Source organism: Aythya fuligula, chromosome 18 (assembly GCF_009819795.1).
Source record: "Aythya fuligula isolate bAytFul2 chromosome 18, bAytFul2.pri, whole genome shotgun sequence".
Lineage (NCBI taxonomy): Eukaryota > Metazoa > Chordata > Aves > Anseriformes > Anatidae > Aythya > Aythya fuligula.
This window is the reverse complement of record NC_045576.1, coordinates 338,594-366,477: the sequence shown is the minus strand read 5'-3', so window position 1 is coordinate 366,477 and position 27,884 is coordinate 338,594. Positions and strand designations below refer to the sequence as shown.

General features: G+C 40.9%; 1 protein-coding gene across 1 annotated transcript; it reads left to right on the top strand.

Annotated features, from left to right (window-relative positions):
- The first annotated feature begins 3,492 nt into the window (after positions 1 to 3,492).
- On the top strand, positions 3,493 to 27,389 carry LOC116496414 (myosin-1B-like). The gene is given in 39 exon segments (XM_032199472.1): positions 3,493 to 3,696; positions 3,786 to 3,929; positions 4,022 to 4,178; positions 4,739 to 4,766; positions 4,857 to 4,968; positions 5,048 to 5,140; positions 5,256 to 5,319; positions 5,407 to 5,505; positions 5,611 to 5,714; positions 5,809 to 5,821; positions 5,824 to 5,946; positions 7,468 to 7,586; positions 7,691 to 7,840; positions 8,106 to 8,276; positions 8,521 to 8,830; positions 9,611 to 9,684; positions 9,981 to 10,068; positions 10,155 to 10,272; positions 12,454 to 12,577; positions 12,664 to 12,800; positions 13,355 to 13,610; positions 15,070 to 15,312; positions 15,403 to 15,579; positions 15,659 to 15,804; positions 15,886 to 15,976; positions 16,064 to 16,453; positions 17,077 to 17,203; positions 18,251 to 18,369; positions 18,686 to 18,882; positions 19,334 to 19,517; positions 19,604 to 19,769; positions 19,937 to 20,061; positions 20,268 to 20,576; positions 20,675 to 20,878; positions 21,955 to 22,080; positions 22,198 to 22,368; positions 22,455 to 22,559; positions 22,832 to 22,927; positions 27,240 to 27,389. Coding segments are annotated over 39 exon segments (5,814 nt in total).
- The last annotated feature ends 495 nt before the right edge of the window (positions 27,390 to 27,884 follow it).

Below are 27,884 nucleotides of genomic sequence, written 5' to 3'. Positions count from 1 at the left end.
CTTGTCTGTCATAGGAACTGGAATTTGGAAAGTGAAGAACAATATATGGAAAGAAATCAAGGTACACTGCATGGGTGTGAAAGTTTTTCTCAGCAAGGCAAAGGGTTGCGCTGCCCCCCCTTACTTTCACCTCCTTGTGCTGTTGCAAAACGTGTGTAACACCCTCTGTAATCTGCGTTGAAGATATCCTGGGGATCAGCACAGTAGAGAGACTTTTTAATATAATAGTATGGGGATCAACTCCTTCTAACCAGTACTGCCTCCCTTCCAGGCTATCATTGGATGTGACAGTTTCTCTTTCAGAGAAACTAGATTTATTCATCCTTTCCTCCATCTAGCATACTTATTCTGTAGAAGTAGTACTGAACCAGTCCCTTATGTTGACAGCTGCTTCCAGTGAGATAACATGTATTAAGTTCAGTACAGCAGCTCAAAAGCCTTTTTCGCATGATCCTTGAAATCCTTCAGCCCCAGAAACAACAGAGTTGGATTTCTGTACCTTTCATCAGGGATCTGTCAGTGACTTCAGTCTTAAAGAGTTTTGTCCTCAACTCTAGACTTGTTTATACTTGTTTTGCCCTTTCATGGTCCTTGTATCTGTGGTGACCTGCTGTTATCACCTTCTACTCACGCTCCTATTTATTTGCTTTTCCTTAACCCTTCCTTCCTTAACGCTACCTTTAGACTCATCCTTCTCCCCTTCCCTTGCTTTGTCTTCAGTGCATTTTGCTACTTTGTCATTAATAAAATCCCTAGATTTACACTCCTGAAACCTCAGCTCCTATTCAGATGCTTCCTCCTGTACTGGGATTCCTTTCCCCTAACAATAATTCTGCATGTCAGTGGGAGCCTTTGAACTTATCCACACTGCAGACTCAGAGCATTTGCAAAATGCAGTAATCTGCACCTTCACCTCTCCATCCCTATTTGTTTCCTTACAATAAATATGTTGGCTCTTCCATTTCTCTACTCAAGTCAACATCTACCTGATTACAGTACTCATGCAGCCCTTTTCATCTACGTCTTGCACCCCCCCCCCCCCCATCTCATACTCTCTTGTTAAATTATTTATAGGAGATATATTCACAGACCTGTTATGTCCAAGTATATCCATTCACTTTTAATGAATGAGAATTCTGCTAGCAGTTAAGATTGCCAAAAATGTTTTGACCTAAGAAAGAGGAGGTGACTGCTACGTATGTAGATCAGACCCTATAAATGTATCCTGGGGTCAGTGTATCTTGTTCTTCTTCAGAAATCTCTAAGGTAAGAGTGTTAGAGGCTTTGGTCTGGGGAGGTGGGGGATGAAGGAAATTGGCCCTGCATTCCGCAAACACCACCACCGCATTCCTGCAGGCACTTACATTCATTCCACAGGAACGGCCAATGTCAGCTGGGATTTTCAATCTGCTTTCAAGGCATCTGTAAATTTTCTGTCTATAAATTTTCTTTGGAATTCTGTGCAGCAGTAAGAAGGAAGTTGCTAATTCTATTTTACAGTACTGACCAGCTTCCAGCTTTGCAAGCCATTCATCTGGTCTCTCAAAAGGTAAGATACTGATTTATTTGCTCTTTAGGGGCAGAGGGAGATGCTTTAAGATAGGACTTCTATGCAGCTGTACTGGCCACCTCTGCATCCTTTATATTTATTTCCATTTTATAAGTACAGTATACTTGGGCTGGGTTGCTTATAACATACAGGATTCACAAAAACAGTAGTCTTAAAGGTGCTTTATTGCCTACAGGAAGTGGAAGAATCCTACATTTACAGACGTTAAGTTGTAAGCTTAGGAAGAATGGTCCTAAGAAGAAAAAAACATTACATAGCAGTTTCCAATTACTTACCCAGAAATTAAATATTTTCTTGAAGCCAACAATCATCCTTTGCCTTTGCCTCAAACATGAAGTCACTGGTAATAGCTTTGAAGGAATGGGAAAAAACATATACATATTTGAATAATGTTATGCAATGCTAAAACTGCTGTTGAAAAATTGGATCCATTTTAAAACCTTATATATTTTGAATATATGTATGTGAAGTGGTCTCATTTGTTTAATAATATTTAATAACATTTTAAGTCAACAATATAGAAATTATGTAGTGAGAAACAAAACAGTGGCTTGTAGCAGCAGGTTGTGTTGATGCCTTTGAATTGATAACAAATAAATTGTGTCATGAACTCTGTTGGCTAAGAAGACAAAACAATTTTTGTCACATGTGAACAGCAGAATGCTGAGTGGAGTTAATTTTATAATTTACAAAGGTACTGTGAATATTATTAAAATATTACTTCAGTGAGGCTAGACATATTTCAATAAGGAGGTTGTTAAATAGTAAAGGGTTCATAAAATAGTTTTAAAATTATTCAAAGTTCAGAATATCTTTCCTGCAACCAAAGCAAAATAGCTTCTCAAGAAAAAGCAAACATTTTATTTTATTGTCACCTAAAGGTCCTCCATAGGTGAAAATATCTGATATAAATGAGCTTCTTAATTTATTAGGAAAAACTTTTCAAATTCCAAATTGAAGGTGATGGATCTAGATAAAATTAGGCTAAAAACAAAGCATTGATTTGAAACACTATTAATTTTGGAACAATATACCTGAATTCTATCTTAACAATTGCATGTAGGTTTTCAGTCAAGATAACTGTTAAGCAATAACAAACAGGGTAATTCAAAAATAAAAATAGTGAATGGATGTAAGAGATTACTTGGTTTCTATTATGAAACACATCAACACAGAGAATATCAACACTGTTAGCAGATATATCTGTGGAATATTTGGAAGATTTGACACCTTGGACTATTTTATCCCAAGGGAATGTCTGTAATGAGAAGTGCTAATAATGTTATCTCTCTGCATATGTACACTCTCTGCAAGAGTACTCCTCCAGTCTTTTCGTGTGGACATATAGTCTGAAACAGATAAATAGAAAAGAAAAAAAAAAAAAAAAAAAAAAAAGGTTTTGCAATTCTAAAATCTGGAATATTTACTGAGAGCAGCATTTGGAATCTCAGCATCTCAGCAAATATCTGTTTATACTGTTAATACAACAGATGACAGAACCACGAGCATTCAATGAACATGTTCTCCATAAACATTCCTACATTTCTCTGAAAATGCAGTAGTATAGTAGGCCTAGCATTCTCACTATATAAAAACGATATAAAGGAAAGAATAAAGCTCTAAATTAGCAGAACAATGAAAGAAAGAATCAATTAAATTAGATGATACACATAGTAACGTGAACATTTAATATTTTTAGTGGTGACATGGACAGTGGGGTTGAGTGCACCCTCAGAAAGTTTACTCACAACACCAAGCTGTGTAGTGTGACTGACACAATGGAGGGAAGGGATGCCATCCAGAAGGACCTAGACAGGCTTGAGGGGTGGGTCTGTGCGAACCTTGTGAGTTTCAGCAAGACCAAAAAACATATTTTATACCATCACAGATACTTCCTGCATTACTCCCAGTAATCACCAGCCATGTCAACAGATGCAGATATGGCCATCTTTGGGGAGGCAGCCCCCTACCTCCGAAAGTCAGAAAAAGAGAGAATCGAGGCCCAGAACAAGCCCTTTGATGCCAAGTCATCAGTCTTTGTGGTGCATGCTAAAGAATCCTATGTGAAAAGCACAATCCAGAGCAAAGAAGCAGGAAAGGTCACTGTCAAGACTGAAGCAGGAGAAGTGAGTAAAAAAATTAAAGTTTAAGAATACGATTTAATCTTACGCTAGACTCTTAGATGACAAATATGGTTCTTTCTTTTCTTTGGCAGACTCTGACAGTGAAGGATGACCAAATCTTCTCCATGAACCCTCCCAAGTATGATAAAATTGAGGACATGGCCATGATGACCCACCTCCATGAACCTGCTGTGCTGTACAACCTCAAAGAGCGTTATGCAGCCTGGATGATCTACGTAAGTACCAGCAGCTCTCTTCCCTTGGGTAGCTGGAAGGCCTGCTGTGCCAAGCTGAGCAGAAACCAACGTGCTGTCTCCCTTCCTCTCAGACCTACTCGGGTCTCTTCTGTGTCACTGTCAACCCCTACAAGTGGCTGCCGGTGTACAACCCGGAGGTGGTGTTGGCCTACCGAGGCAAAAAGCGCCAGGAGGCCCCTCCACACATCTTCTCCATCTCTGACAACGCCTATCAGTTCATGCTGACTGGTGAGTGCTTGATCTCATTCAAAGCAATCTAAACCAAAAAGCCTCATGGCTCGTACTGGAGCAGGTAACAAGACAGCTTCAAACACCATGGAGCTGTGTGACAGAAATTGACAATTGCAAGCCAAACTGTACCAGAAACATGCATAGATTCTGCACTGTGTATTATTGTACCAAATTCCACACTCTCCCATCGCAGAAAGAAACACTGGACTCACAGTTTGCTACTTTTTTACATTGAGGGAATAGAAAATATTATTATTCCATACAGTCCTTTATCTAATCATGGGTAGGCAGTTTGATTCGATTCCTTGATGAGAACTGTGTGAAGGGCAAGTGCATACACAGCTTGCCTGAGGACCGCATGCCTCTGGCAGTTGCGTGGGTCCAGCAGAGCTTATACTTACTACTGAGGAATGTGGAAGGAAATCCAGTACTGTCTTCTAGGAGTCAGTGCTTAGACTTTCCAAAGAAGCCCCAGCTTACATTTACAGATTTACTTTTCAGTCAGCTCAGTGCTATTCAGAACAATGGTTAAAACTTTCATTCTGCCTTTTTTGCAGACCGTGAGAATCAGTCAATCCTGATCACGTAAGTACACTCACTCCCTACTCGAGTCCCTGAGGGGCTGCCCCATGCCCAGGAACCACACACTCTCTGGGTCCATGTTTGATTTGACAGTGGAGAATCCGGTGCAGGGAAGACTGTGAACACAAAGCGTGTCATCCAGTACTTTGCAACAATTGCAGCTAGTGGGGATAAGAAGAAGGAGGAGCAGTCTGGCAAAATGCAGGTGGGCTCCTAGAAGTAGGACCCTGCAAGTGTCTGATTGATTTCTGAGCTATAACATGACAATGAGGTTTCTATTTTAGGGGACACTTGAGGATCAAATCATCAGTGCCAATCCCCTGTTGGAGGCCTTTGGTAATGCCAAGACTGTGAGGAATGACAACTCCTCACGCTTTGTAAGTTGCCGCTTGGCATAAGAAAAAAATGACTTTTTTCTTATCAACATAATGCAGTCAGAGTTGGTGAGGGGGATCTAGATTTTTTTAAATTTTTTTTAATTTTTTTTTTCAGGGTAAATTTATCAGGATCCATTTTGGTGCCACGGGAAAACTGGCTTCTGCTGACATTGAAACATGTAAGGCCAGGCCTCCAGGCCTGATCACATTCCTTCTGACTTTGGTGCTCAGTTCCTGTGCTAACTCTCTCCTACCGTCCTTCCCAGATCTGCTGGAGAAGTCCAGGGTCACTTTCCAGCTCAAGGCTGAAAGAAGCTACCACATATTTTATCAGATCATGTCCAACAAGAAGCCAGAGCTAATTGGTAGGAAATACCAGTAACTTCTCCAGATAGAGTTCACTGAGCAACATTTTTCATTCCTTTCCATGCCTATTGTCTTTGGATCTGTATATGTTTTGTCCTTCTCAGAGATGCTACTGATCACCACCAACCCATACGACTACCAGTACGTGAGTCAAGGGGAGATCACGGTTGCCAGCATTAATGACCAGGAAGAGCTGATGGCCACAGATGTAAGCAATGCACAGAAAGTTTCTTAGGTGGACTCTGATCTATAAACAGGCATGGTCCTTGCTTTTAAGTATTCTTTAATTTTTCCTTCATTAGAGTGCCATTGACATCCTGGCTTCACTCCTGATGAAAAAACAGCCATTTACAAGTTGACGGGGGCTGTCATGCACTATGGGAACCTGAAGTTTAAGCAGAAGCAGCGTGAAGAGCAGGCAGAGCCAGACGGCACCGAAGGTATTATTACTACAATAAATACTGAAACACTCACTGCTACAGGCAGAGTTCAGGGTCCATGATTCAGGATCATGATTCACGTCATGAATCCATGATTCAGGGTCAGAATCATGGACTCCATCTGCATTTTTTCCCCCGATGCTAGTACTGCAGCACATTAGTGTGTCCTAACATGAGGTCTTCCCTGGAAGAGCACAGCTGAGCGAAAGATGCAGGTTACTTTGGACTACACAAAGTATAAGGATCAGTAAATCCCAAACCGCACTTCCATCTGCTGACCAAGTAGTAGTCAGGCAGAAGGAAGTCGGGCTTTGCTGCTCTACTGAATGGCAGCTTCCCAGGTCTGGCACATAACCATTTGGAGCCGTGGATGCAACACCGATTCTACTGAAATCAAAAACTGATTTTTTTTCCGAGTCTCAGGTCAACGTAAAGTTTGGCCATTGCAAATTTCTCAGTGTGGCAAAATCATCTATTATTGTGCCAGTTCTGTTTGCCCTTAAACTTGGGAGAAGACTGTGGCAGTTTATCTTCTCTGCCCTCCGCTTACTTCATTTAGTGTGCATTTTTTCCTACTTTGCATTCTTTTGAAGACCCCGAGGAAAACAAGCAATTTATTCTGGTATTACACTATCTTTACTCATTGGATTTTCTTTTCTGTTTCTAACCTCAATATCTTTTGATGCAATTTAAGGATGTTTGGTCATTTCAAATATTAATGCAGCAATCTGCTATGTTTTTTTCCTATGTTTTCACATGATATATATAGGCATTCTTGGGCAAAGCGTTTTGCATACCATGCCTGTTAACAGGGTCCACATCTGAATTCATTGTTACAAGTAATAGTAGAAAGTATGACAAACTTTTTGAATTCTGCTTGAGCATGCACTTCTAAAAACTGGTATTCATTTCAGGTGTAGGTTCTTTAAAGCATAATTGACACTTAAGCATGGTCATCTCTTGAGTATTATGTTTTTAAGGTTACTTCATCAGCAGTCACTGAAAGAGATTGCACTGTCTGGTTCTGAGAACATCTGTGATTGTCTACAACTTCACTATCATCCCAGACTTAGTTTTCCCTTTTGTCTTTTAAAACATTTCTTGAGTTTTGTCTACCTAAATGCCTCTAAGTTAAATTTTCATTCAATAAAATTCAAAATAAGCCAATGGTGAAGAAAATACACCCAACACAAATGCTCCCCAGCTTCTGGGGAATGTTGCTTATGATGAAATAAAAATATGTTACATTTTTATCTTAATTGGCCTTCTTATCTTGACTACAATTGCCTTTCGCTACTAGTTGTTTTGTTGTTGTTGTTGTTTTAAATGCAAAACAACAACAAACACAGTAGTGTCTCCTATCAAGAGACATATCAATATCTCCTATCAAATCAAGAGAAGGTTCTGTATCTGTATGTATGTGTCTTAAACTACTTATGATTTCTGCAGAAGCCATTCTGAATTTCTGCAAGATATACCTGCTGGTAAGCTAATACATGCTGCTGCCATGTGTTTGTATAGTTGCTGACAAGGCTGCCTACCTGATGGGTCTGAACTCAGCAGACCTGCTCAAGGCCCTGTGCTACCCCCGAGTCAAAGTTGGGAATGAGTATGTAACCAAGGGTCAAACTGTGCAGCAGGTAAGAAAAATTTGGTGTCTGGAAAGAAGTGTTTTGATAACAAAAACACTGGACTTCCATTTTTGCTCCATATGATAACTGCATACTTTCTGGTTTTGATTTAGGTATACAATTCAGTAGGTGCTTTGGCAAAGGCTGTTTTTGAGAAGATGTTCTTATGGATGGTTGTTCGCATCAACCAACAGCTGGATACCAAGCAACCCAGACAGTACTTCATTGGTGTCCTGGACATTGCTGGCTTTGAGATATTTGATGTAAGAGCAATGTTTTATTCACGTAATTTTAGAAGTAACTCTGCTGAAGAATTTAAGAAATGTTGCCTTTCTTTTTACAGAAATGTGTTTGATACTTTCAGTTACATCTAAAGCACCATGATTGCTACAAGCTTTTCATTGAGAATAGTTTTGTGTTGCACATATGCCAATTGAAAATCATAAAGACAGAAAATTTGCTTTAAAAGTTCATTATCCTTACCTTTCTGATTTTACCATAATAATAATCTCTGTCTGTATTCCGCAGTTCAACAGCCTGGAGCAGCTGTGCATCAATTTCACCAACGAGAAACTGCAGCAGTTCTTCAACCACCACATGTTTGTGCTGGAGCAGGAGGAGTACAAAAAGGAAGGAATTGACTGGGAGTTCATTGATTTTGGGATGGACCTGGCTGCCTGCATTGAACTCATTGAGAAGGTATCTTTGTAACCACAATGCCTAATGTTTTCAGAAACGCATCAATTTCTTACATATACAAATTTAAATTGAAATTTACGATATTGTAAATACACAGTTTTATATTATTCCATAGCTTGCTCTGCTGTGCAGAAGAATTCCACTTTAAAAGTGCATGGGAGTTTTAATATCCTCCCACTTGGGAAAATACTTCTTTATCTGTGATTCTTTCTGCCTTTTCATGTCTTCTTTCTGCATCTTCCAGCCCATGGGCATCTTTTCCATCCTGGAAGAGGAGTGCATGTTCCCCAAGGCAACTGACACCTCTTTCAAGAACAAGCTCTATGACCAGCATCTGGGCAAGTCCAACAACTTCCAGAAGCCCAAGCCTGGTAAAGGCAAGGCCGAGGCCCACTTTTCACTTGTGCACTATGCTGGCACAGTGGACTACAACATCACTGGTTGGCTTGAGAAGAACAAGGATCCCCTGAATGAAACTGTTGTGGGCCTGTACCAGAAGTCCTCTCTGAAGACACTGGCCTTACTCTTTGCCTCTGTTGGTGGGGCAGAAGCAGGTGATTTCTTTTAAATCAATTCTCCTATACTTTATGGGGAAAAAACAAAACAAACAAACAAAAAAAAACCTTGCAATAATATTTTGCAACAATATTTAAATTTTATAAATGTGAGACTTGTTTTCACAAGTCAGTGTAGCTAGTATTACTTTAACCACAGTAGTTTAAAATATATGGAAAATATGGTTTGTACACAAAATGTTTCTTAATATATTGAAAGGTTTGTGTGCCCGAAACCTTCTCTACTTTTTGGCACTCAGTCACTCAGATTAGTAAAAGATATTAAATTTTTCTAGAGACCTTTATAGATGTGTTGTCAGAGTGGAGATAAGACAGAAAATTTGCACAGGATCTTTGACACAGGAGATAATTTCTACAATAAAACATTCCCAAATACTTCAAGAAATACTATCAAACCCGTTGCCATTACATTAGATTTATGCATAGTTTTAGATATAAAGTTATGGAAAGACACTTTTGTTGATGTATTTCATGTATTCATTCATGAGTTATTTAATTCCTTAATTTTCCTACTCTACAGGATGTTGCATTGTATTTCCCATTTTAATTTTCTTTATATAAGAAAGTCATTAGATTTTATTCTGCTATTATCTAAACAAAATCTTTGAAACTATAAACACTCTAGGCATTTATGAATTTTGCTCGTATTATTACATTTTCTATTTATTAAGATTGACACACTAAGTTTTTCAAATTCTAATCACATGTTTTTGTTCAATTCTTTTTTTTTTTTTTTTTTTTTAATGTATTATTTTTCAGAGAGTGGTGGCGGTGGCAAGAAAGGTGGCAAGAAGAAGGGTTCTTCTTTCCAAACTGTCTCGGCTCTTTTCCGGGTACCTTAGAATAATCATTATAAATTCTACAGCATTGTGATCAAAGATACATAAAATTCTGCACATAAAAAGTTTTAGATCAATCTAGGATATAAATTCTCTATGTTAAGAAAGGGTAAAGGTATGCATTTCATAACAAAGAAGGATTCTCATTGAATTATTGGAAGAATTACTTTAGACGTGCCCAAAAGGTTGTTCTGATCATGATCTTATTATAGTGGTTTTAATCCATCTAGTAATGAGATTGTATTGTATAAGTACCTTTTTTAAGCATAATTTTTGCTCTTGCTCTTAAGGAAAATTTAAACAAACTGATGAGCAATCTGCGAAGCACACATCCACATTTTGTGCGGTGCCTCATTCCCAATGAAACAAAAACACCTGGTAAGTTGTTAAGGTTACATGATGTAAGGAATCTGACCATCTCTGTGCAATACAATGAAGTACCAATTCATGATATCATTTGTTAGGTGCCATGGAACATGAACTGGTGCTTCACCAGCTACGATGTAACGGTGTGCTGGAAGGGATCAGAATTTGCAGGAAAGGATTTCCCAGCAGAATACTCTACGCAGACTTTAAACAGAGGTCAGTCTTCACTTAAGCCACCCTCCATCATATCCTTGCCAAACAGTTTGCATTTACTAACCGTTTTAAGTTCTGTGGGAGTTATGGGAAGGTTCACAGTAACTACTTTTGGCATATAAAAGTCTGTTGTCTGAGTTGATCATCCAGTTTCTTTCAATAGCTAGCTAGAAGAAAAGACATTTCCAAAGGGCAATTAGTTCCTTGCCTTGCCTTGCCTTGCCTTGCCTTGCCTTGCCTTGCCTTGCATTGCCTTCCATTTCCTCTTCTCTTCTCTTCTCTTCTCTTCTCTTCTCTTCTCTTCTCTTCTCTTCTCTTCTCTTCTCTTCTCTTCTCTTCTCTTCTCTTCTCTTCTCTTCTCTTCTCTTCTCTTCTCTTCTCTTCTCTTCTCTTCTCTTCTCTTCTCTTCTCTTCTCTTCTCTTCTCTTCTCTTCTCTTCTCTTCTCTTCTCTTCTCTTCTCTTCTCTTCTCTTCTCATTTTTTTTTCTTCTATTATAAAACATTTTTAATTAATTATCCGTAAAGAATGTTGACTAGCTTGGACTTCTTTAACTTCTAGAGAGCAAAGTAGGATGATTTGCAGCCATCAGCACACAGCTGTGAATCAAGCAGCAACAAAATATTTTAGACTAAATTGTTGGAAAACCAAATAATATCAAAAGGTCTTGCTTCTTTGCTGGGTTAAAAACTGGCTGGATACCCGGGCCCAAAGAGTTGTGGTGAATGGAGTCAAATCCAGATGGAGGCCAGTCACTAGTAGTGTCCCCCAGGGCTCAGTACTGGGGCCAGTCCTCTTTAATATCTTTATTGATGATCTGGATGAGGAAAAGGCAGAGGTGTTTAATGCCTTCTTTGCCGCAGTCTTTAGCGGCAAGAGCAGTTGTTGTCTGGATACCCAGCACCCTGAGCTGGTGGAAGGGGATGGGGAGCAGAACGTGGCCCTCATAATCCTCTAGGAAGTGGCCTCAGTAAGTCTGAAGATGACACCAAGTTAGGTGCATGTGTCAATCTGCTTGAGGGTAGGAAGGCTCTGCAGGAGGATCTGGATAGGCTGCACCGATGGGCTGAGGCCAACCGTATGAAGTTCAACAAGGCCAAGTGCTGGGTCCTGCACTTGGGGCACAACAACCCCAAGCAGCACTACAGGCTGGGAGATGAGTGACTGGAAAGCTGCCTGGCAGAGAAGGACCTGGGCGTATTGGATGCTAGTCGGCTGAATATGAGCCAGCAGTGTCCTCAGGTGGCCAAGAAGGCCAACAGCATCCTGGCTTGCATAAGAAGCAGTGTGGCCAGCAGGGCTAGGGAAGTGATCGTCCCCCTGTACTCGGCTCTGGTGAGGCAGCACCTCGAGTGCTGTGTTCAGTTTTGGGTCCCTCACTACAAGAAGAACATGGAGGTGCTCGAGAGAGTCCAGAGAAGGGCAACAAAGCTGGTGAGGGGTCTGGAGAACAAGTTCTACGAGGAGCGGCTGAGGGAGCTGGGCTTGTGGGGGTTGGTCTATTCTCCCATGTGCCTGCCGACAGGACGAGGGGGAATGGGCTAAAGTTGTGCCAGGGGAGGTTTAGGTTGTATATTAGGAAAAACTTCTTTACCAAAAAAGTTGTTAAGCATTGGAATGGGCTGCCCAGGGAAGTGGTGGAGTCACCATCCCTGGAGGTCTTTAAAAGATGTTTAGATGGAGTGCTTAGTGATATGGTTTAGTGGAGAACTAGTTAGTGTTAGGTCAGAGGTTGAACTAGGTGATCTTGAAGGTCTCTTCCAACCAAGACGACGATTCTGTGATTCTTGCTCTGTATCAGCTGGAAAACGCTCCAAGAGTATGTACTGACGCTTTTTATTAGTGAAGAATTGTTTCTCATACCCACACATTTTTTCTTGCACGTAGCGTTCTCATTTGAAGATAACTCTTTAAATAAAAAGACATGGGAAATATGCCAGTAGTTACCCATGGAAATCTGTATTCATTCTTTGTCAAGGATTTCGAGACTAAGGAAAGTGCAAGTTTTACTCTAAAAACATTTACCCATGGAAATATCATTTCTAAGCAAAAGAGTAAAGTTCAGGCTTACTCACTTCTCATCCACTCATGGCCACTCTGCAGAGAATCTTAACAATGGAATCAGTTTGTACAGGCTTGAATGAGCTTTCAGGAAGCTGTTCTTCATATTCTACTTCCTCTCATAGGTACAAGGTGCTTAATGCCAGTGCTATCCCAGAGGGACAATTCATTGATAGCAAGAAGGCTTCTGAGAAGCTCCTCGGATCTATTGATGTGGATCACACCCAATACAAATTTGGTCACACCAAGGTATAAATACTTATTGACTTAAATAGTGTGTATCTGTACTTTGCAGTACCTGACAATTATGTGCTGCGACCATTTCCTTTCTCAAGGTGTTCTTCAAAGCTGGGCTGCTGGGACTGCTGGAGGAGATGAGGGATGAGAAGCTGGCACAGCTCATCACTCGCACACAGGCTAGGTGCAGAGGCTTCCTGATGAGAGTGGAGTTCCAGAAAATGATGGAGAGGAGGTAGATACATACAGTTATTTGGCTTGCTGGGCCAATCCTCCTAACATACCAATGGTGTGAACAAAACTGAAAACGAGCTCCTTCTCGATGAAACTCATTTATTTGTTATTAGTTCATTTTACCACTATGAATGGAGAGGAAAAAAAAAAAAAAAAAAAAAAAAAAAGAAAAAAAAAGAAGAAGAAGAAAAGACCTTCTTTAAATTATGTCACTCTTTGTAGTAATTTTTGCTAATTTCTATAAGTGGCTAAATTCTGTAAATGTCCAGAATTCAGATATATAGGCCATGTAAGCTGCTCATGTCCAAAATCTGGACTTCAAAACTGTCCATATAGGTTGGCCATCACTACATCACAATAGGATATTTGCTTCCTATATACATAAAATATAATATATATATATATGCCTGTATGTACGTAATTCATTATATAGAGAATTATCACTATAAAGTATTACATATAGAACAGTCACTACATATTATACATATTTGTATATATAAGTTAATTCTGTAATATATATTCAAAAGTATAAAACATACTTCCCTTACCTTTCAGGGACTCTATATTCTGTATCCAGTACAATGTACGTGCATTCATGAATGTCAAGCACTGGCCCTGGATGAAGCTGTTCTTCAAGATCAAGCCCTTGCTGAAGAGTGCAGAATCAGAGAAGGAGATGGCAAACATGAAGGAAGAGTTTGAGAAAACCAAGGAAGAGCTTGCAAAGTCTGAGGCAAAGAGAAAGGAGCTGGAGGAGAAAATGGTTTCCCTGCTTCAGGAGAAAAATGATCTACAGCTCCAAGTGCAGGCCGTGAGTGTTGCTAATTCTTTTGGCTCATCATGCCCCATGTAAAATAATCCATATATCTTGGTAACAGACACGTTATTCCAAACCAGTATTATTTTGAACAACGTATAAAGAATAAAATAGGAAGGAAAAACATAGAAAAGCTAAGCTGGAATAAATACATATTAAGAAATTTTCAAGTCGTTATTGCAGCTTGTTCCATGTACTTTTAAATCAAGAGAGAGCTAATCCATTTCCAGTTAGTAAACCTTACTGCTATAGTATATTGTTTTAAATCATATATGACAACTTAGAGCAGCAATTATTATGTCTTTATGTAACCTTATTTACTATATAATTTTGATATGTTATCATCTGATGAATGAAGTTAGTCTGGATGTCCAACTGATACCCTGATTTGGGGAATTACAAATGGATTCTATTGGAGTAAGTAAGAGGAGCTGGAGTGGAAGGTATTTCTACAGCATTTCTCATTCCTGCCTCTTCAGGAAAAACAGTGATGAAAGTGGGGAAAGCTAATACTTTCTCCACGGAAAGGCGGGGAGAAGAAAGTAGTGAAAATCAACTGCATCTTGATTTTCTCAATTACAGGAAGTTACATATCAGATAAATAAATCTAGGTGAGATAAAACCCAGACTAGCCATCTTGCTGAGCCATAGGAAGCCTTCTGCCTGGATGGCATCTCTGCTCTTTGTTAGAACCATAAGGAAAAGAACATGGAGTACAAAGAAAATAAAGGTTACTTCTCCAAGGACTTCAAAGTTTCCATGTTAGAATGCCGGCAAACTCAGGCAATTTGTACTGGCTAAACACCAGTCTCCTTTCCAAACTGTTCTTCCTGACCACAACGGCTACACATATGTCTGATGCAGTTGATGCCTTTGGAACAGTGACCTTAACACAAAATTTTCCCCAAACTAAAAATTTGTATTAAAGATGAATTTATGCTAAGTAAATTATTTTGTGAGATTTATAATAAGTATTTCTCAGCAGAATGCTGGAGTACTTAGCATTTGAGTTTTAAATGCTGGATGATGAGAAATCTGCCTACATGGTACTCTAATGACTTCAGAACTCTATTCCATTCATAGATCCAGTGCAATGTAACACTAATAAAATTTATATATATATATATATATATATATATATCCTTAGCACCTATTACTATACTATACTATTCATATTTCATCTTTTATTTTTATATACTATTCATCTTTTATTACTATACTATTACATAGCACCTGTCTTCAGGGCTGGAGGCATTCCAAAATAAATGGTATAAAAAATAATAAATCAAAAAATAAAATAAATAAACTCTTATGATAAGGAGTTCTAACTTGAAACATCATTATGAAACCGCTTTGAAAATAAAAACACCTTGCTTTAAAAAAAGGAGAAAAAATAATGGCTGACATACAAACAGAATTTTGAAAAATATTTCATTCTAATGAATCATTGCAGGAAGCTGATGGTTTAGCTGATGCTGAGGAAAGATGTGATCAGCTCATCAAAACTAAAATCCAGCTGGAAGCCAAAATTAAGGAGCTGACAGAGAGAGCAGAAGATGAAGAAGAGATGAATGCTGAGCTGACTGCCAAGAAGAGGAAACTAGAGGATGAATGTTCAGAGCTGAAGAAAGACATTGATGACCTGGAGCTAACCTTGGCCAAGGTTGAAAAGGAAAAACATGCCACCGAAAACAAGGTATGAGGCAGAAGACATCAGTCATACTGTGCTATTATGGGAGTCTTGTACCTACTTGCTTTAATTACACTTGGTCCCTTTTCATCAAAGGTGAAAAACCTCACAGAGGAGATGGCATCCCTGGATGAGACCATTGCCAAGCTGACAAAAGAGAAGAAAGCCCTCCAAGAGGCCCACCAGCAGACACTGGACGACCTGCAGGCCGAAGAGGACAAAGTCAATACATTGACCAAAGCTAAAACCAAGCTGGAGCAGCAAGTGGATGATGTAAGCACATGTGCCTCCAGCGAGACAGGACAGGTATGGAGTTCGACCTGCCTGGCATTAATGGTGTTGTTGTGTTTAGCTGGAAGGGTCCCTGGAGCAAGAGAAGAAACTGCGCATGGACCTTGAAAGGGCTAAGAGGAAACTTGAGGGAGACCTAAAGATGGCCCAGGAATCCACAATGGATTTGGAAAATGATAAGCAGCAGCTGGATGAGAAACTGAAGAAGTAAGTGTGGTTGTGGGACAAATAACATGGATTTACTATGTACTTTTATTCAGGTGTTAACAGTGTATGCTTTGTGCAAAGGAAAGACTTTGAAATCAGCCAGATCCAGAGCAAAATTGAGGATGAGCAAGCCCTGGGCATGCAATTACAGAAGAAGATCAAGGAGCTGCAGGCAAGCCTCTGGTCCTTCCCTTCAGCCCTTCAGAAGGACATCAATACAAGTAGGGCATGAGTGTGAAGGGTCTTGCATTTTCCCCAGGCCCGTATCGAGGAACTGGAGGAGGAAATTGAGGCAGAGCGAACCTCTCGGGCAAAAGCAGAGAAGCACCGTGCTGACCTCTCCAGGGAGCTGGAGGAGATCAGCGAGCGCCTGGAAGAAGCTGGAGGGGCTACGGCAGCTCAGATTGAGATGAACAAGAAGCGTGAGGCAGAATTTCAGAAGATGCGCCGCGACCTCGAAGAGGCCACGCTGCAGCACGAAGCCACAGCTGCCGCCCTGCGGAAGAAGCACGCAGACAGCACAGCTGAGCTTGGGGAGCAGATCGACAACCTGCAACGAGTCAAGCAGAAGCTGGAGAAGGAGAAGAGTGAGCTGAAGATGGAGATAGATGACTTGGCCAGTAACATGGAGTCTGTCTCCAAAGCCAAGGTGCTGAAATACATCTTCACAGTAGTTCAAACTTAATCAAGTATTCATATTTTATTATTTAAGTTAATCATATTTTAAAATACACAGTAGTTCTTTACCACTTGATATTGTGTTTACATTCTTTAATAGTAGTATAATAATTGTTCCTTTTTCTGAAAGACATATATCTTTAGCTGAAGCAACTATCCTAAGGATATATAGACTGTCGTTGGATGTGTCACTATATGTTTGCTTGGTTCACAATTCTTGGTTCTCACTGTTTGGTTCACAATATTATACTGAATGATGCTGACATTAACAGTTTTTTAGCTTTTTTTTTTCAACTAGAAATTGCTCTTACCCTACATTTCTTTTTTCTTCCTATTTTTCTTCCACTCCTGTAAATACTTCAATTATGTAATCTGTAAGTGACAAACAGAAATGCCCCGTTACAGTGTGCCATCATCTTGTATTTCAGAAACTGAGTGCATGTAAATTAATTGTACAGATATTGGAGCTGGAGGTGCAAGTTTTATAGAACTGAGACATTTTGACTCTCTTTGAACTCTCTTCATGAGAATTCAGATTCCCAGTAATTGTGTTGAACCACCAATTTTCCTTCATTCTGTTCATCATGAAAATAGGCAAATTTGGAGAAGATGTGTCGTTCTCTAGAAGATCAACTCAGTGAGATTAAAACAAAGGAGGAGGAGCAACAACGCACAATTAATGACATCAGTGCTCAGAAAGCTCGTCTACAAACAGAATCTGGTAAGACATTTATATTTTTTAAGAGAACATTGTAAATAAATAAATAAATAAATAAATAAGGGCTTATAAAGGGAGTGTTTAAAAGGGATCACAGAGACCTGGAGTCTTGGTGGAAACCAAGATAAAGAAAAGCCAGAAATGTGTTCTTGTGGCAAAGAAGGCCAACAAAATCCTGAGCTGCATTAGGAGTGTTGCCAGCAGATGAATGGAAGGTGATCCTTCCCTGTTCTGCAGCACTGGTAAGGTCATACCTGGCATGCTGTGTCCAATGCTAAGCTCCCCAGTGCCAGAGAATTGTACATATTCACAAGTAAGCCTAGTACAGAACCAAGTATATAATTAAGGCATTCTAGATTGAAGGAAGAATTCATCTCTCTCATAAGCTAGACTTCATCCCTCTGCTTCACAGGAGAAAATCAGGAGATGCTGGGAATATATACCTTGTCACATGCACCATTTAGTATTCATGTTGTAAGCTTGAAGTGACCACCAATCTTAGTGCAAATGTAAAGCAAAAATGCTCAGATATCAACAAAGGGGAAATGATGTATCTCATGTACTGCCTCTTAAATGAATATTTAATTCAGATATATGTATGAAGATCAGTGACTAATATTCAATGAATAGAATAAAATTTTGTTTAACAAAATAACTTTCATACTCATTTAATTATCACGGTTAATAAGGTTTTAAATGTCATATAGAGGTTCTCTTACTCAGTATAGAAATGATCCTTCTGGGCACCTGGCCAGTCCAACACAGATGTGAGAAATGTAAGAAGAAAATATATGTAATAAGATCATGTAATGTAATAAGATCAATAAGTGTATGTAATAATAAATAATATACATAAATGTATGTAATAAAATGAATGTAATAAATTGATACAAAAATTACGGACTAAGATCAAAATGTAATAAGGAGAAATGTATGTACTAAGATCATTAGCTTTTGTGAGCTCTCCTAAATACACTGTCAAAGCTCTAACTATGCAGAACACAGGCATCAATGAGAATGAAAGGCCTATGTATCTACAAACTTTCCCAGGTGAATATTCACGCCAGGTGGAGGAGAAAGATGCTCTGATTTCTCAGCTATCAAGAGGCAAGCAGGCATTCACCCAACAGATTGAGGAACTCAAGAGGCACTTAGAAGAAGAGATAAAGGTGGGTAGGCTTCCAAATTCTATCTTGTCCACTGGATTTTTCCTCACCAAAATGTGCTTCAGACACACATGAGATTACAGAGACACCATGCTGAGAGGGAAAAAAACACAAACTCTTAGTTCATTTAGTGCAATTTACCTTTGCTCCCTGATACCTACCATCTATCCATTAGATTTCCATTTTGCAGATTCCCAACTCTCCCGTCCTCATTCAATACATTGCCATCATTCTCATGGGAGAATAATATTTCAGTCAGGACATTTACACATTTCCAAGGAGATTTCTATTCCTTGACCCACTACTATTTTTCCCCCAGGCCAAGAACGCCTTGGCCCACGCCTTGCAGTCTGCTCGCCACGACTGTGACTTGCTCCGGGAACAATATGAGGAGGAGCAGGAAGCAAAGGGAGAGCTGCAGCGTGCCCTGTCCAAAGCCAACAGTGAAGTGTCCCAGTGGAGAACCAAATATGAGACAGACGCTATTCAGCGCACGGAGGAGCTGGAGGAGGCCAAGTGCGTGGGGAAAGTGGGGAAGGTTGAGAGAAAGTAACAATGGAAATTTCAGGAGACCACTATAATAGTGTCAGAAAGAATCCAATGCTGCACTTTGGGGTGGGGTGGCAGGAAGAAGGAAAATATAACCAAGAGAGAATATGCACTGAGCAAAGCAGAAGCACCAAAGCTCTTCAGACGCAGAATAGAAGAGTGACCAGTGCTAGAGTGAACACCAGAGTGAACAGCAGAGAGTGACTTGCTAGAGCCCAGCATTCAGACACGGAAATACTATGACTGTCTAGAAGAGATCTTAATCTCTGTGTAAACGGGGATCACACAGTGCAAAGTGGCCAAGTGTGCTCTGTGAGCACAAAGTGGCCAAGTGGCTGTATGTTTTGTTTTTGCTTTGTTTTTGTTTTTTTAATGAGAACTTGCTTTCTTACTGGCAACTGTGCTTACCACCTCCCAGGAAGAAACTGGCACAGCGCCTGCAGGATGCAGAGGAACATGTTGAAGCCGTCAACGCCAAATGTGCTTCCCTGGAAAAGACAAAGCAGAGGCTGCAGAACGAGGTGGAAGACCTGATGATTGACGTGGAGCGGTCAAATGCTGCCTGCGCAGCTCTGGACAAGAAGCAGAAGAACTTTGACAAGGTATTCTGGCCTCTGGCCCTGTGCTTCCTGGGCAGGGCATCCCCTCACAATTGCCACATCCATACTCACGCCCTGTTGCTCCTCAGATCCTGGCAGAGTGGAAGCAGAAGTACGAGGAAACACAGGCTGAGCTGGAAGCTTCCCAGAAGGAGTCTCGCTCTCTCAGCACGGAGCTGTTTAAGATGAAGAATGCCTATGAGGAGTCCCTGGACCACCTGGAAACACTGAAGCGTGAGAACAAGAACTTGCAGCGTAAGTTGCTGGTCCTCTACTCCTGGTAGAGCTTTCTCACAACCGTGTCTGACTTTCCACATGTTTTTTTGCCTCCAGGTCTGCAAAGATGCCTGTTGCCTCAGTGTGGCAGGACACTTCCCCTTTTGCCCTGTGTATGAAAATGCTGTTCATCTTTGTTTCCACAGAGGAGATTTCTGACCTCACAGAGCAGATTGCGGAGGGAGGAAAGGCAATTCATGAGCTGGAGAAAGTCAAGAAGCAGATTGAGCAGGAGAAATCAGAACTTCAGGCTGCTCTGGAGGAAGCAGAGGTAGCTGGCATTATTTATTTCTGTCTTACAGGTCTTGGATCTCGATCTCATTATAAGCAGTGTGAAGTCATTCCAGATACAAGAGGATAAGAATGCTTCTATAAAACTGTAGAGATATCATCAGAAACACTGCACTTTGCTTTACTCAGAGCTTGAGGTTCAATATTTTTCACATAAGTATTTAATTTGCATTCATTCCTGTACAGGCCTCCCTGGAACATGAAGAAGGAAAGATCCTTCGCATCCAACTTGAGCTCAACCAGGTCAAGTCTGAGATTGACAGGAAGATAGCAGAGAAAGATGAGGAAATCGACCAGCTGAAGAGAAATCACCTCCGAGTTGTGGAGTCCATGCAAAGCACCCTGGATGCTGAGATCAGGAGCAGGAACGAAGCCCTGCGGCTGAAGAAGAAGATGGAGGGAGACCTGAATGAAATGGAGATCCAGCTGAGCCATGCCAACCGCCAGGCTGCAGAGGCACAAAAGAACCTGAGAAACACACAGGGAGTGCTCAAGGTCTATTGAATTAAAGATGCTCATAGACAAGTCTTAGCTAAAATTTTCTGTTCCAAAGGACTCTGGTCTGCTTATAATTTCTTTCACTTGTACTGCAGGATACCCAGATACACTTGGATGATGCTCTCAGAACACAGGAGGACCTGAAGGAGCAGGTGGCCATGGTGGAGCGCAGAGCAAACCTCTTGCAGGCTGAGATTGAGGAGCTGCGGGCAGCCCTGGAGCAGACAGAGCGGTCACGGAAAGTGGCTGAACAGGAGCTTCTGGATGCAAGCGAGCGTGTGCAGCTCCTCCATACCCAAGTCAGTGAACAAATATATTTAATATTTATATTTCTGCTCCATACAAAGGAAGTACCTGGAGACTAGCTGTGTAACAACATTTAGTAGTTATAAGTAAGTGTAGTTAGTAGTTATAAGTAACAGCATTTAGTAAGTTATATGTTGCAAAGGTCACAGTATGGATAAGAAATACTAAAAGTGAGTTTTCAGCCTCAGAAACAAGATGGAATTCATTAGACTATAGTAGAGATTTATTTTAAAAGTAATAAATTAAGAGGAGAATTGGAGGTTCATGCCCTATTGCTTCTGTAAGTTCACTACCTTTCCTACATCTGAGATTGTAAAGTCAGACTTAGGTTGATGATTATGCTTATCACAGGAATTATGTTCAAACAGGAATACACTAATACTGTCCTTAACATCTTTTAGCAAAGTTAGTGTAAGTATTCTGTAGAACTGCCACTAGACTGAAAATGATAAGGAAAGATTATGTTGTTTTTCTTTGCAAGTATAAATTCCTTCTGTGTTGACCCACAAACTGTGTGGAAATTTTATGGAAGACATTCTTGAAATATTGGAGCTCGTCACTAAGAAACTAGCTAACAGCTACTTAAACAGCTAAACAGCTAAGAAACTAGTAGCTACCACCACAACTCCTTTAGAACAGAATTCCATGGGACCTGACGGCACAATTTACATTAAAGACCAATATTTTGCAGTGTTCTTGATTTGATATTACAAGGTAATGGAAATAAAATTGTGATGTTCTTGCTCTTAAGCAGCACACCAACTTGAGCAACACCAAGATGAAGCCGGAAACGGTTATATCCCAAATTCAGAGGGAAATGTAAGAAACAGTTCTTAGAGAACTGACATAATCATTAGATCTATTTTAATTTTTTAACAAGGGTATCTCAATGACTCAATGACTCAAAAAATATCTCAATGGCAGTCTTCTAGCACAACTATTAAACAGCAGTATATATTCTTCATATAACACATTAACAGAACTCTAAATAAAAGTAGGGAAATTATTTATTGCCAGAGATGGTATACTAAAGCTGCTGGAGAAAACACTATGTTTTTTTCTCAAACAGAACACCAGCTTAATCAACACCAAGAAGAAGCTGGAAACAGACATTGCCCAAATTCAGGGTGAAATGGAAGACACCATCCAGGAAGCCCGCAATGCTGAAGAGAAGGCCAAGAAGGCCATCACAGATGTGAGTTGGGGTCTCCTTTCACTGATGATGGTGGATTTATCCCCGCCCCCCTCCCCCCCCCCCAAAAAAAAAAAAATGTCTTCAGCTGCAAGACGCCTTTGATTCTTTCTTCTCCAGGCGGCCATGATGGCAGAAGAGCTGAAGAAGGAGCAGGACACCAGTGCTCACCTGGAAAGAATGAAGAAGAACCTGGACCAGACAGTGAAGGACCTGCAGCACCGTCTGGATGAGGCTGAGCAGCTGGCCCTGAAAGGAGGCAAGAAGCAAATCCAGAAGCTGGAGGCCAGGGTGCGTGGGGCTGGTATTTGTGCACAAGTGAGCATGTCCCTTGGAGAGGTACCGGAGAAGCTCCAAAGACAGATTTTTCATTGCAGGTGCGGGAGCTGGAAGGGGAGGTTGATGCTGAGCAGAAGCGCAGCGCTGAAGCTGTGAAGGGTGTGCGCAAGTACGAGAGGAGGGTGAAGGAGCTGACCTACCAGGTAAGGGAGAAGAGGTGTTTTTTTTTGTGGTTACACACCCTTCTCTCTGGAGTTGAATATGTTAGCATAGTGCCTCATGAGGGTTTTCTTTCCATCCTTCTCAGTTAGTCATTGACACAGTTAGCAAGTTTTTTAGCTCTGTATAACTGAACAGCAGTGCTCTGTAAGGCATGTAACTGTCTCTGTTTCATTTAGAAGAAACTTAGGGAGATAGGAAAAGAAGCCTTGCTATTATTTACCATTTTCTTGCCATTGTTTAACATTGTCTGTAGTCTGAGGAAGACCGGAAGAATGTTCTCAGGCTCCAGGATCTGGTGGACAAGCTGCAAATGAAAGTGAAATCCTACAAGAGGCAAGCCGAGGAGGCTGTAAGTATTTCTGTGAGAAGAGTCAGTCTACCTCATGGCAGAGGTGGAAATTTGTGTTGATAATTTCCTCTGCCTAGCTCTGTTCAAGACTGTAACATTTTTTGTCATTTTCTGGCTGTGCAGTACAGAAAAGATCAGGAATGTACAGAGGTGTAGAATATCTTTTGTTCTGAGCATTGTTGCATCACTGGAAAGAATGTTGAAGGTCAAGAGTAATGCTTCTTTCTTTAACTTTCTTTATTTCATATTTCATCATTCCCTCATGCAGAAAACGGAATTACCTTCAAAGAAGTTGCAATACATAATTTAATAGCAGTAAATAAGTGAAAAAATGATTTAATGGAATTAAAAGTTCCTTGGAGCAGCTCTAAGCCATTGGAGCAGCTTTATGAGGCTCTGGAGCACAGGTGATCTTCTTTTTGATCCTTCCAGCCAAAGAGATTTTAAAGGCATCCGTTGAAGGTGGCAGATCAATGCATGCTTGTGGTACTACTGGTCTTATAGCCTGGGATCTGGCTTTTTAGATGATGTGACTCTCTGAGATAACTAGGGTACTGGGAACTGACGGGGTCCATCTGTTGGAGGAGGGGAAGACCATCTTTGTTTATAGGCTTGCCAAGCTGCTGAAAGGACGTTTAGACTAAAGTTGCCACAGGAGGGGAACCTCAATACACCTGACTCTTAAGAAGCAAAGGAAGGAGGATCCCAGGAATTACAGGCCTGTCAGTCCAACTTTACTACCAGAGAAGGTTATGGAACAGGTCATTTTGAATGCCATCACATGGCTCACACAGGACAATCAGGTGATCAGAAGTAGCCAGCATTAGTTTATGAAAGGCAGGTCCTGCCTGATTAACCTGATCTTCTTCTATGAAAACATGACCTGCTTATTAGATGAGGGAAAGGCTGTGAATGTTTTTTACCTGGATTTTAGTAAAGCATTTGACACAGCCTTCTCCTGGAGAAACTGGCTGCTCATGGCTTGGACAGGTGTACAGTTTGCTGGGTGAAGAACTGGATGAACGGCTAGGCTCTAAGAGTCCTAGTAAATGGAGTTCAGTTCATTTGGTAGAATGATAGAAACATAGAATGGCTTGGGTTGGAAGGGATGTCAAAGATCATCTAATTCCAACCCCCCTGCCATGGGTAGGGACACCTCCCACTAGACCAAGTCCTTTAAAGCCCCATCCAACCTGGCCTTAAACATTTCCAGGGATGGGCATCCGCAATGAATCTGGGCAACTTGTTCCAGTGCCTCGCCACACTCATCATGAGGAATTCCTTGCTTATGTATAATCTAAATCTATCTACGCTCTTTCAGTTTAAAGTCATTACTTCTTGTCCTATATTGCTACACAGCCTGGTAAGGAGTCCCTCTCCAGCTTTCTTGTAGGTCCCCTTTAGGTATTGGAAGGTATAAGGTCTCCCCAGAGCCTTCTCTATCCACTCATTACACAGCCTATATTCATATTTGGGATTGTCCCAGCCCAGATGCAGAACCTTGCACTTGGCCTTGTTGAACTTCATGAGATTTGCACAGGCCAACCTCTCAAGCAAGTCCAGGTCCCTCTGGATGGCATCCCTTCTCTCCAGCATGTCGACCACACCACACGGCTTAGTGTCATCAGCAAACTTGCTGAGGAAGCATTCAATCTGTCCCTGTCACCATCAAAGATGTTAAATAGTGCTGGTCCCAATATTGACCCCCGAGGAATACCACTTGTTACTGGTCTCTGCCTGGACATTGAGCTGTTGACTGCAACTCTTTGAGTGCAACCATCCAGCCAATTCCTTACTCACTGAGTGATCCATCCATTAAATCCATGTATCTCCAATTTAGAGGCAAGAATATCATGGGAGACCGTGTAAAATGTCTCAAATCTAGGTAGGTGATGTCAGTTATTCTTCCCATATCCACTAATGCTGTAACCACCAAGGTCACCAGATTTGTCAGGTGACCAGCCAGGTATCTGGTCACCAGTGGCATTCTCCAGGGCTTAGTATTGGGGAGCATTTTGTTTAACAGTTTTTTCAATGACCTGGATGTGGGCATTAAGTGCACCCTTGGTAAGCTTGTACATGGTACCAAGTTAGGCAGGACTGTTGATCTGCTTGAGGGTAGGAAGGCTCTGCAGAGGGATTTGGATAGGCTAGACAGATTGGCCAAGTTCACTCACATGACATTGAAGAAGGCTAAATGCCCGGTCCCACATTTGGGTCATTACAATCCTGTTCAGTGGTATAGGCTTGGACAAGAGTTGCTGGAACACTGCCCAGCAGAAAATGACTTGGGGTGCTGCTGGTTGACAGTTGGCTGAACATGAGCCAGTAGTGTGCCAGGTGGACAAGAAGGCCAATGGCATCCTGGCCTGCATATAAAATAGCATAGCCAATAGGGCTAGGGAAGTGATTATCCCATTGTGCACAGCACTGGTGAGAGCACACCTCAAATACTGTGTTCAGTTTGGGGCCTCCTTACTACAAGGATATTAAGCTGTTCAAGCATGTGCAGAGAAGAGGAAGAAAGCTGTTGAAGTGCCTAAAACACAAGACATCTGAGGAACAACTGAGGGAACAGAGGTTTAGTCTGGAGAAGAGGAGGCTGAGAGTGGACCTCAGCACTCGCTACAACTACCTGAAATGGGGTTGCAGTGAGGAAGGTGTTGGTGTCTCTTTTATCAGGTGAGAAATGATAAGATGCAAGGACCTGTCCTCAAGTTGCACCAGAGGAGGTTTAGATTGGATATCAGAAAGAATTTCTTTACAGAGAGGGTATTCAAGAACTGGAACGGGCTTGGAACTCCAGAGGAATGCTGGAGACCCTCACTGTATCTGGAGGTATTTAAGAGATGTATGGACATGGTACTCTGAGGGATGTGGTTTAGTGATGTAAATCAGTATGTCAGGTTGACAGTTTTACTTGATGATCTTGAAGGTCTTTTCCAACCTTGATGATTCTATCATTCTATATATAATTATTCAGAAATTTCAAAGTCCATATTCAGAGAATCATACATTCACTTCATATTCAGAGAGTCATATATTCTTGTCATATATTATTAACCATCTAAATATTTAGCATTTAAGCTATTTCTTTGTTTTTCCCCCAGAAATATTGGAAAGAATTACATACAAATCCAGTCTTTGATTTTTTTCATTATGTAAAGGCAAAATACCACAGTATATCCAGCATAGTGTTACAATAAGAACAAATTATTTTTAAACATTTAAAAACTATTTCAAATTAGTTTCATTGACTTTTCTAAAGAAATCAGCATGAATTTGATAAACTTAATGTAATTTCTGGATAAGAAATTGTGTGTGACAAGTGACATTCTGAACCTCATTCCATTGGCCTCTGCCCATCAACCTATCCTCTACAAGGCTTTCCAGAAGGACGTAGACAGGATGGGTCAATGGGTAGAGGCCAGTAGGATGAGGTTCAGCATGGCTAAGTGCCAGGTCCTGCACTTTGGCCACAACAATCCCATGCAATGCTACAGGCTTGGGGAGAGAGTGGCTGGAAAGCTATGTGGAGGAAAAGGATGTTGGGGGTGCTGATTGATGCTTGCCTGAACATGAGCCGGCAGTGTGCCCAGGTGGCCAAGAAGGCCAATGACATCCTGGCTTGTATCAGGAATAGTGTAGCCAGCAGGACCAGGGAGGTGGTTGTTCCCCTGTACCTTGTCCCTCTGGTGAGGCAACACCTTGAATACTGTGTACAGTTTGGGGCCCCTTACCACAAGAAGGAAATCAAGGCCCTGAAACACATTCAGAGAAGAGCTACAACGCTGGTGAAGGGCCTGGAACACAAGTCCTATGAGGAGCGGCTGAGGGAACTGAGGTTGTTTGGTCTGGAGAAGAGGAGGCTCAGGGGAGACCTCGTTGCTCTCTACAACTCCCTGAAAGGAAGTTGTTGGGAACTGGGGATCAGTCTCTTCTTGTAGGTAACTAGCGATAGGACTACAGAGAATGGCCTCAGGTTGTGCCAGGGGAGTTTCAGGTTGGAAATTAGGAGACATTTCTTTTCCAAAAGACTATTCAGGCATTGGAACAGGTTGCCAGGGAAGTGGTGGCATTGCCATCCCTGGGGGTGTTCAAGGAAAGTTGGACCTGGTGTTTAGGGACATGGTTTAGTTGGCAACGTTTGTAGTACGGTGATGGTTGGACTAGATGATCTTGAAGGTCTTTTCCAACTCTGATTCTATGTTTCTGAATCTTCCCATTTCCTTATTGAATCTCACATCAACACACTTAAGGAAAATTGGAAATGACATTTTAAAAATTTTCATAACTTTTTTCCTGTCCACAGGAGGAGCTGTCCAATGTCAATCTCACAAAGTTTCGCAAAATCCAACATGAGCTGGAGGAAGCAGAGGAGCGGGCTGACATTGCAGAGTCACAGGTCAACAAGCTCCGAGCAAAGAGCCGTGAAATTGGCAAGGCAGAAAGTGAAGAGTAAATGCTTCCTGTGGTTTAAAGTGAAAGATAATTGCACAAAATGTGAAATTCTATCACTTTGATTTGTAATTACTGTGTAGTTCTTCAAGAATCTATAGATCATTAATGTCTAGATAATAAAAATTGTAGAGGTTTTCTCATGAAAGAAGTTCAAAGCTGTATTTTAATCACTATCCTGAAATCTTATAAGGTTTAATTTTTTTCCTTACTCATTTATATTCAGTCAGTGAAAAAACCTGACTTTGGGTATTTTCAGCCACTGTTAAAGTGTTGTGTTCTGACATCCTGCTTCATCCTCATCATGGATTTCACCCAAGAAAATGATTATATTCTCAAGGGAGAAAATGATTATTTCTTTGCAATTGCATGTAACTATGCCTTCTAAATTTTGCTTTAGGAAGACACTAGATTTTAACTAAAAGTTTCTTTCCAGAAAACAAAAAATAATTGAATTTTCTGGTAATCCAGTCTAGTAACTGATTATTCTATTGTCATG